Raw genomic sequence first — 10760 nt, 5'->3', positions numbered from 1 at the left:
TTTTAGAGACATTATTTTCCAAAACATGAATGAGAAGAGAACATGTCAGTGTTGTACTAGGGCAGCTGTGCTTATATTTAAAATTATGGTGGACCATTGCTTTACGAAAAGTTTTACTAACTGTATGTCTGCTGCCATGCACCCATCAATCTGTCGCGCACTGGCTGAAACTACAATTTGTAGCTGTACTTTTACCTTCCAGCAAGAAGTGTTTGTTAGCAAAACAAGCTGTCCTCTGAAAGTATTGTAGAAGCCACAGTTTGTTTGCCATGTAGTGACAAGGCTGCATGTTTTTGGAGTTCTGGGCTGAGTTTGTTGCAACTCAGCAGGGCACACTTGTCAATCTATTTTAATGAGGAGGAGGGGAGATGACCAATTAATTGTAATATAGGGTTACAAATTTCTCATCTGTTAGTGTGGAGGAAATCAATGAAATTGAGAAGAATATACCCAGTGGATGTCCATGTCAAACAGGAGTATCTCATGTATTACTGATGCTTGCTCACAACATCCTGGATAGAGAGGTGTCTGATACAGTGAGCTTCTTAACCTGGGGTAAGGGAATAGACAGGGAGGAGAGCTCTTCCTCCCACCATCTTCTTGGGATTAACTTTGCTATGTTCCAGTTCAAATACGTGTTTCTGAAAGACACATCAGCCGCATGACAACTGTGCTTTGTGAATATTTTTTTTTTTACATTTACGTGAATTTCAGATGAATTGGAAGAATCTGTGATACTACTGAGTGTGTGACAATTTTATGAGATTAAGTGATTTAAAATTGAAAAAAAATATATAAATCTGAATAACTGGATCCTGAACAACTACAGTAACTAAAGCACTGACTGTAAGGAATTGCCAGCTGGAGGTATAAATCAACAGATTACAGCACATATACAGAGAAGTGTATGGAAGCGGTGACTGTTTGGATAAGCCATAGTCCTGCTGCCCAGCCAGTGCTTTCACAACATTGTGACAGTCCTGGAAAAATAATGTTTAAGAATAGCTCTAAAGAACAAAGCTTTGGCTCTGGGACTCCTCAGTGTTAAGGAAAATAAAAGAATAGAAGTGCCTAGTTTGGGTTTTTGTGGATACCAGTACTGCATGTGGTTCAGAAGTAGAGAGTGACTTTGAAATAGAAAGCAGTAGATTTTTTGCTGTGATAGGTAAAATGCAGCAAGTGGAGGGATGCAGCAAGTGGAAATGGTGAAAGCAAATGGCTGTAACAACATTAGCTCTGTAGGGGGCATTCTGAACAAATCTGGATGAGTGAAGATTTTATTTAATTCCAGATAAGATGGTATTTTATCTTTTCCTCAGATTTAATTACTGAAGATTCCCTCCTGTTCTTGTGTGAACTGCAGGTCGTTATGCATTTAGTCATAGGAGTTTGCACTTGTTTCCACTGGTGTTTGAATGAGTCATGTCCATAGTGTTGTGGAGCTGTAGACAGAAGTGTGGAATGGCTTTAGGAATGTAGTAGGAGTGTGTGTGTGAAGCAGAAGCTGCTCAAGGATAAAATCACTGGGTCTTTTACCCTAGTTTACAGTACAAATAACATCAGTCTGCAGTATGTATACTTAAACACAGCATGTTTAGCATGTTTAAACTTGCACCTTCATACTTAAGTAGTTGTGTGTTGTTTAAATCTACATAGGTGAAAAGATTTCAGAGACAAATTGAAGGAGACATTTGATCCCATTTGATCTCTATAGCATTTTTGTCTACCTAAGCAGCTATGCAACAGCTTGGTACTTTTTTCAGTTTCTCAGGCTCCCTTTGAGCCTGCATTGTCTTCACACTGATTTGTCAGGCATCAGCCTCGGCACTGTTGAGAAGATTGTTCTGTTCAGCCTCACTTTTTCAACACAGTAGAAAGGAGATGCTTTTGAAAACCTTCCCAGCAAAGATCACTTTACAATGAAGAAACGTGCTTTCACATATCAAGTATTGGCAATGCATCCTAATGTTTTTCCCCACAAATAGATTTATAAAAGTGTGGAGTAGCACAGAGCTGCTTCAGGGCCATTCAGCAGTTTTCACAAATGTAAGAATAGCTATCTTATCATTGAATGATGGGGAGGATTTGGGCATCTCTGATAATATTGTTGTGTCTACGCTTAAATTTTGTTAAAGTTAGCACAGTTACTTTATAAGTGTGGCTGTGAGGATGGCAAAGGCCTGGAGAAAACAGATGGTCAATATGGCTTAATCTATCCAGGTCTGTATGTTGCAGGGTTCTTCACAGCAGCAATGAGGATGAGAGGTCATGTACAATTGTAGAAGGATGGGAGTTTTCTTAGAATCAGCAACTAAGTATTAAAGGATATATCTGCGTAAAGATTCTTTATTGAAGCAGTGCTAGAGAACTATTGAATAAACCTCAGAGTGTAGAAAAAAGAAAGGCTGAATGTTTTTGAGTTACTGAAAACCTGGCTATTCTGTGGCCACTGGACTGAATAATTTGTGTTGGGGCTGGACTCTTTTCAGCTGTAGTATTAATTGCAAGTACATTATAATTCTATCAAATATATTTCTAAGTGACTAGTTATTCAGACTTAAACATTTTCCTTAGCAGATTCTCTTGCTCAGTTGTTCATGGTCTTTAATCAATGCGTATTTTGAAGCAGGCAGTATGGCAGTATTTAGTTTGTCATACCAGAAGTAGTTTACAAGAATTTTTTCCTTCCTTTTAACTGATGACAACTGGTGTTGACAACTTCAAAAGGTATTTTTAAAAATTCTTCCCCCACATTTGGCTGTCAGGTGTGTTGGGAAGTGGAAAAATATCACCCAGTAACATCTGAATTCCATCCCCTTGGAGGGAGAGGGTTATGTGCCTGCAAGATCAGCTAGAAGAGAGAGAGGTGTTTTCAGGTGTAACAAGGGAGGCTGTGGCTTCACCCATCTTACTGAGATGCCTTACAAGAAAAAGGGAAAAGGCGTTTGTTCTGACGCTTTTTTCTGACGGGTCTTGACATTATAGATTGCCTTTGCTGGGAGCATATGGCATAAAGGAGCACATTATCATTGCTAACAGAGAACTGAGATTCAGGAGGTAGTTTTGTGATCACTTCCTAGTTATTTTGGCAAACTGCTTAATGTGGCCATATTATGGTGGAATTGAATGATAGGAAAATGTAGTAATTAATCTTTACTATTAGTTATTGCAGAAATGTACTATTCCTTGAAAATATTTGCACAAAGATGAAAACTTAGACACCACAAAGTAAGGTGGGAGAGAGAGGGGAAGATCTGTTAGGAGAAAGGTGAGGAAAGCTCCAGCATGAATATCCTATTATATAAACCTGAGCTGGTTGTGAATTGCAGGGTTTCCTAGACTTTGTTGTATAACAGCTTACCAGATAAAGCGTTCTAGTACTTGTGAAGAAATATGCTACAGCATCCATTTGCTAAGACCAAATTTTTCAAGGCACTTCTGTTGTGTGGAAAGTGATAGAGTACAGTGAAAGAAATGTAGGTTTCTCACTCTTGTTTTCTGTTTTACGTGGCAGTAAATAGACTGTTTTGTCTTAAAGTGTTTCTGCCTCTTTCATTTATTTTACTTCGGCTTGATCTGTCATAAAAATCCATTGCTTGTATCTGGCAATGAGAACAGTAGAGTCCATAGCAAGGCTAGTCTGCAGGAGTAGATTTTGGTAATGCAGAGCATAAAACATTCTCACTGCTGAAGTGAGCAACTAGGTGTTAGTGTTATTGCTCAGGTTCATTCTTTAGAAGTCTGTTGCATATACAGTGCTGTTAGATCCTTTTTCTGAAAGATTCCATAGCCTACTGATGAGCAAAACTGCAAAGTTTTTCAGAAGTGTTCAGTATTTGCACAACTTTCCACGGATCATTTGAGAAGAGTTTATGGACTCTGCTGACCTGGTTAAGAATGGCATTTTTTTCCAGCCAAATTGCAAAGTGTTGTAAAAGAAAACATTTTAATTGTTAGCAGCTTCCTTTGTCTTTTTGCTCTATACTTCATTCCTGTTTTCTCTTGTATGTTTTTACATATTTTCTGTGCATATGGTTACCAAAATGCCCCTTCTTTATACATTGTCTAGGAAAATGTTTCAGATGGACCAAATTCTGTTTCCACTGGGCTTGGCAGCATTGTTGTTACTTTTCTGAAACTAAACTGGGAGTGGAATTTGACCATTGATAAATACTGGGATAATGTGAAACTGCAACCCATGCTCCAACGTGGACAGCTGAGCACCATCATATTGCAAGGCTGCTTAGAGGCAGGGCTGAGAAGCAGGAGAGTTCTGTTCTTTAATGTTCTGCATTAAAAGCTGTGAGGGAGCCAAACTTAAAACTGAGTATAAAACAATAACAGCTTCAAGTGATACACAATAACATTCCAGGTAACGCAGTAAATTTAGAGACAGTATTCTGAGTTGGCTGATTCCAGTGTAACCCATGTCTACGTATCTGAAGCTTATTAGTAAGTTTCCAATATTATAGCATCATAACTTTCACTGAACAGGGTTCTCTTTCTAAATTTATAGGGCCTATGTTGTCTGTGTGGCAAACTTGATTGACATAACAAGCTTTCTTCTGTTAGCAGTGCTATCGTTAGAAGTAACTTAAATGGGAAAACAATACAAGTAAAGAAATAAATTTGAAAGCGCAAGAGATTTCTTCCTTTACTTGATATGTTTTAGGTGGCATATAACTATTATCAGCTATCTTTTGGAGTGTTTTGTTTTGTTTTGTTTTGTTTTTTAAATCATAAGATTATTTTTCCTTTGTTTAAAACTGGATAATGATCTTTATTTCCCCAATTAATTAATAGTAGTTCTACTAGTACTGATTTTCTAGGAGGAATCAGTGTTGTAGAAATTAGTTGGAAGTTTAAATATGCCATCTAGATACACTGGCATTTTTTAACAAGGATTTTAACATGATCTAGTAGCCTATTGCTCATGTGAATATCTATTCAGGATGAGAAATATTTGAACTCACATTTTTTTTTCTTTTTTTCTTCCTTCCTCTTGCCCCATTTTCTTACAGAGATCAGAACATTCTGGATCCTGCTTTGGAGTATGTCAAGGTAAGGTACCAGTTCTTACACTCCACATATTTCATTCGGTATTTAACTAGCACTGCCAGAGTCTTTCCAATTCTTTGTAGTTAAATAGTGCTTCTGTCTATCTTTTGTTACAGATAAACTAATTATAAATGTCAGACTGTTTTCTGCATGCTTCAGTGGACATCATGTTTCAGGGGTAGACTGCATTTTGATATTGGGGCCTCTTTTCAGTTACATGGTGACTTTGATCTTTGTTAACAATTTAAAAGAATCTATATTCTTGTTTATGCATTTCTTGGGAAGGAACGTATCTGCAAAAATTATTAAAATGTCAGGTTTATGGTTTTAGCAGTATATTTAACTAACACTACAGTTAAGAATTTTACTTCTGATCCAAAAAGTAAGTGGAATCCTGGCAAAATTGTGTATTCTGTTTTCCTTTCGTACAAGACAAGACTGCTTAAAATATATAAGTATCTATTTTGTTAGTGTAAATCATAAACACTCTGGAGCATTCATAAATTTTATTCAAAAGTCAGTCCTGGTTTGGCAATATAGAAACTTTGGAAGAAACCTTAGGGATGTGATTCCATGCTGAGAGCCTCTTGTAGTGCTGCATGTCTGTAATTTCCACTGAATTAGCACCTTTTATCATGGTTAATTTAAGTGAATAGTATTTCTTAGAAAACAAAAATCTGATTTACAAGTCGTCTCTCAAATATGGAATTATTTAATTTCTGGCTTTTTTTTCTCTGTCCTTTAGAAGATTCAGATTGTCTGTGATCTGAGAAATACAGATTATCCTTGACTAGAGGGTATTTCTGTAACTATTCCACGTGGACATGTGAATTTCTCAGATGTGTATATTTCTGCTTTAGGTTAGAGTTGAGGTGACAAAGAGAGCCAATAGCAACAAATTGAATAGGATATTCCAAAGACAGCTGGGTTCTGCTGCTAGAATTCCCTGTGTGGGTGTTCATAGTTGAGGAAAATGGAGGGGTGCCCAGGTTAGCGCTGAGGTTGATGGAACAAGTAAACTAGGAGAAACAGTAAGGCAGTGTTGGGAGGGGACTGCCAAAGGAAAGTGCCAAGAATTAATTTGCTGGTGGAAGGGGTCATCTGCTGGACCTTCAGCCTAGGGCTGGGGCGAAGGAAGGAGTTAAGGTTTGGAGGGAGAGAAGAGGAAGACCAGAACTGGCAGGCCCATGGAAGAGGGGCTGCCAAAGGACTCAGAGGACTGCTGGTGAAATTCCACATTACACATTGGTTAGTTCAGTGTTGCAAAGTCTCCAATCTCCGTTGCAGCCTGATGTGGGGTATGGTAAAGTCGTGTTCTGTGACAGAGACTGACAAGAGCTGTCTGAAGAGTGTGGTAAAAGAGAGGATGCCAAAGGCAAGAAAGTGGTGAACGTGTCAATTTCTCTATTTAATTTACTGTGCACCTCACGCTATTCTGTACAAAGAATGTTGTTACAGTTTAATAATGTGTCTAAGAAAAATGGAGAGTTATCACATGCCAATTCATCAATATGTGTGTCTTGTATTGTTGCAGCAAGTTTTCTATGTTATAAATGTGGTTTCTGATCTTTTTGTTTTTTCTAGTAGAAGTTTGTCTTGGACTTCTGTCAATAGCTGTGGTGCTAAGCTTAGTTATTAAAACTTTGATGTTCAGGAGGAAAGCCTGGGGAAAAGACATGTACAAGAAGGCAAGGGATACCCTCACCTTCTTCTCTCCTTCCTCTTTCAAAGTATTTCCTTTCTATATCTCTAGGTTTAGTGAACGCTAGGTTTGGTCCACAGTTCAATGGTACTAAAATAGGAATTCTGGGTAAGAAATCTTAAGTTACAACTTCAAAAAAAGATCCAGAAAACTGTTCTATTCCTGTCCCAGAATCTTTTTGGCTGTGAGATTTCAGGTTACTAACAAATCTGTTTAATAATACATTCCTGGAATCAAAGGTGATCAGTAATGCCGTAAGAAGGACTCCTAGAAGTATTTTGTTAATTAGTTTACTATGACTGCAAAGGATGTACCTGTATTCAGAACAATTGGATCTTGGAACTCCTTGTTGGCTGAAGTTTCAGCAAGTTTGTGTTCATTTTCTTCTCTTAGTTACCCTGTGGTAACTCATATATTTGTGCTTACAGAATTTTCAGCTCCTGAATAGATAATGGCAGTGCGAAGTCAGGATAACCTGCTGACCAGTGAGGTGTCAGCTGAAGTGTCTTGACCAGCTTCATGTAGGGTCTCCACACATATCCAGTGACCAGAGGCTCTATTTAAGCTCAGGCTGGGGATGCTGGGCCCTGCCTGAGGTGTATCTTAGGTGTGCCTGCCCTGAGCCTCCCTCATGGAGTGCTGAGTGGGAAGCCCTGGCTGGACCTTGGACCTGGCTTGTTAACCTGTCTTGCCTGAGGCTCGCTGGACTGTCACAGGACTTGTCAGTGTCATCACCCTTATCAGCATGCTTGTGCCTTGGTGCTCTGGGACTGGACCTTACTGGGGAGCTTGCCTAGGCATACCTAGTCCCCTTCAACTGCAAGACAGCCAGTTTTAAAAATTAAAATAATTTAAAAGAGGTAAGCAGAGTAACTTCACAGCTGCAAATCCTCATTGTTTCTGTAGTGATGCAAACATGCTACTTGACGTTGTGGGTCCCATAAGAAAGGCAATACTTGTTCAGAATGTGCTCTTGCTTGGAGGTGTTCAACATCTCTTCAGAATTTGATTCTACTGTAAATAGAATGGGCAGAATTAATTCAGGTACAAGAAATATCATGGTTATCTTCTGATTCAATGTGCTCTGTTTCACAGTGGAAAGAATATCATAGTGCTTATCACTGCAGTAGTGACTACGTGCAGACACTGCTACAAAGGGCAAAGAGACTGATGGTAAACTCAGAAGCCAGTTGTATCAATTTTCTCTTTATGCAAACCTTTACCTTGCTAGAATCTGGTGACAAGAAGTAATATGAATAGTTCCTTGCATTAGATATGCTCTGGCTGGAGGAAAGGCAAAATAAATTATTTTTCCTTCTCTATTCTGTTCAAGATGCAAGATAGAAAAGGCATGATTATAAAATTAATCCTCTGAAGATGTTCTTTTATAGGCTGCTCTCTATAGATGTGCTGTGGTTTCAAATACTTGAATCTAGAGTACAGCTCACAAATGGCAGTTTTCTGCATCTTGAATGTATTAGTTCATTCAGTATACAAAGAGAGCTAATTATGCAAAAGCAAGTTCTAAGGAAAAAAATGTACTGATTTGCTGGAGTCTGAGTACTGAAGTGTCTGTATGACTGCAACCCTTCCTTTGTCTTCACAGCGTTGCTGAAACCATGGTCACAGTTAAATGGCTCTTTCAAAAACCCTTTTATGGTAGAAGCAAAAACAGGCCAGACTGCTTTGAGTCAGGCTGCTAACTAAGTCATGAAAGAGATTTACGGACACAATAGCACGTTGTACATTCTGTGAGATTTTTACAAGGTTTATGAGCCAAATAATAGATCCATTGGTAGTCTCAGCAGGTTCCTCCCACACCGTGAGTCTACGCATCCACAGAATGGTCTCCTGCAGGGGAGAAAGGATCAAGTGCTGGCAGCTTTGAGTGTGTTGGAGGACTTCTTGAGAGTTGTTTTGATCAAATTCATGTGAACTGAAGATAGCTTTCTGTCCCAATCCTATGTGCTGTAAATACTTTAGGATCTTCTAGATGGAAGTCTGCGCTATAGTCATTAAAACTGTATCACAGCAGAAAGAAAGAAACAGATTTTTCTCTTCATTTTATGGAAATCTTTAAGTATTTCCCATGGAAAAGTGCTAATAATTACAGAAATAGTCATCAGAGTATTATTAAGGCCTGAGATTTTGGAAATGTATTTTAATCCATTAGAAGAAGAATTACAGAATTTATGATTGATTGTCTGCTGAGCATGGTCATGAGGCAAGTTTACATTTAGATTCATATTTGAAAATTAACTGTCATCGGTTTAAGGAAGTTACAGCTGCAGAAAAATGCCATTCCCTTGTGACGTTCTACTGAATGATATGTTACTCAGCACCATAGTGTTCATTTTTCCCTAGTTTTACTCCTTGATTTTTTTATAAAGCAAGCTGTCATAGATCATATTGCCATTTGTGACAGCTTTAGTGAATGCAACTAACAGTAAAATGGTGACATTTCAATGTATTGGTTATATCTAGCTTTGCAAGATAGGACGGTACTTTGTGGGTTTAATTCAACTGCAGGGAACTTGGATCCCATGGTGAGGTTTATTGACGCACAGTTTGTATTGCACAAATTCGTCATATTGTTGATGTCAATCACACATGGGCATTTGACCCTCATCATTCTAATGGCTGTTCCAAGAAGATAACTTGGGAGGAGTACTGTCAAAAGGGAAGTTTGTTTGTGTACATGTACATTTGGGAGGGTTTAGAAAAAAATCCTTGACAGCATAACATGTATTTGCAGTCTGGGAAAGAGTTCTTCCTGATCACATTTGAGATTGCATTGCAAGAAGCCTTTTTTAGACATGGAAATATATTAAAGAAATCCCCCCACTGGAAAACTTGCCAAGTACAGTGTATACCTGTTTATGAGCCGCTGTGTATCCCTTTCCTGTAGAGACTTGTCTGTTGAGATACGAGTTGTGACTTGTGAATGGAAAGTTTGTTGGGTTTCTGTGTTGTCTGACTTTTAGACATTAAGTATCTGAGCTTGGAAGATTGACTAACACTAAGGAACCAAATGTTCTTTTTGACTCTATTTTTTTCCCCTTTTGCAACTGCAGTAGTGTCAGTAGCATCACAGAAGGCAGAAGTATCAGGTGAGTATTTCAGCAAGGAGAAATGGAGTATGCCCATGCAGTTAAGTTTGACTTTACATGTTGCTTTGTCACTACGGGATTGGTATCCAACCTGAAGATCATTGGCTTGACCTTGGCATTGGACTCAGTGATGTTTTACATTTACATTTTTCTGTGTTTCTCTTCTTAGTAGGAGCTTATGCTTCACAAACATCACTCCACTGCAGTTACCTCTTATAAATAAATTGTGTAATTCAGAAAGTTAAGGTACTGTTAGATCTAATCTAATGTTAAACACATAAATTTTACTCACAGTGAAAAAAATCCTTAATTTTTGAGGCTTGCTGACTTAACTGATAGTTATATGCTGCCCTCTGCTGGAAAAAAAACACTGTACCTGTATTTTAATCGACATGGCTACTAAAAAACAAAATTTTCATAATTTATTATAACTTTCATAGTAATACAAACTCCACTTCTTTTTTTTTCTACAGAGGCAAAGAATGAGGAAGAAAGATTAAGAGGAAGCATAGATGGTGGAAAATCATAGAAGTTTTTGAGAAATTCTTTATGAGGATGTCACTAACATTGTTATAGCAGATGTTCTAATCTGTTCAGCAGCCCAGAAAAATTTCAAAGAAGACTTTAGGAGTTGTATATGTAATTGAAATTCAGCAGCTCTTACATAGTTAATTGCCCTAAAATCATTATGAGAATCTTGCTCCCATTTATTTGAAGTTAATGAAAAGTTGTTTCATTTGATAGAGCAGTTATCCATAATTACACCCAAGCTTCAATGCTTTCCAATGTTGAGATTTGTTTGACCCAACAGGCTACTGTCTGAAAAGATGGCTGAGGCAGCAAGTCTGTAGTCTTCTGGGTACAAAGTGCTGAATACAATTTAAGATTGT

The 10760-nt window shown here is 38.0% G+C and overlaps 1 protein-coding gene across 8 annotated transcripts in view; it reads left to right on the top strand.

Annotated features, from left to right (window-relative positions):
- The window catches only part of BCAR3 (BCAR3 adaptor protein, NSP family member), an 88103-nt gene that overhangs the window by 43936 nt on the left and 33407 nt on the right, over positions 1 to 10760 (top strand). For all 8 annotated transcript variants that reach the window (XM_035333893.1, XM_035333891.1, XM_035333889.1 and 5 more), the window contains exon 3: positions 5022 to 5061. In XM_035333893.1, the coding sequence (XP_035189784.1) occupies positions 5022 to 5061 (40 nt within the window). The remainder of the gene's footprint in view (positions 1 to 5021; positions 5062 to 10760) is intronic.

Source organism: Oxyura jamaicensis, chromosome 8 (assembly GCF_011077185.1).
Source record: "Oxyura jamaicensis isolate SHBP4307 breed ruddy duck chromosome 8, BPBGC_Ojam_1.0, whole genome shotgun sequence".
NCBI classification, from domain to species: Eukaryota; Metazoa; Chordata; class Aves; order Anseriformes; family Anatidae; genus Oxyura; species Oxyura jamaicensis.
This window is presented reverse-complemented; position numbering and strand designations above follow the sequence as displayed.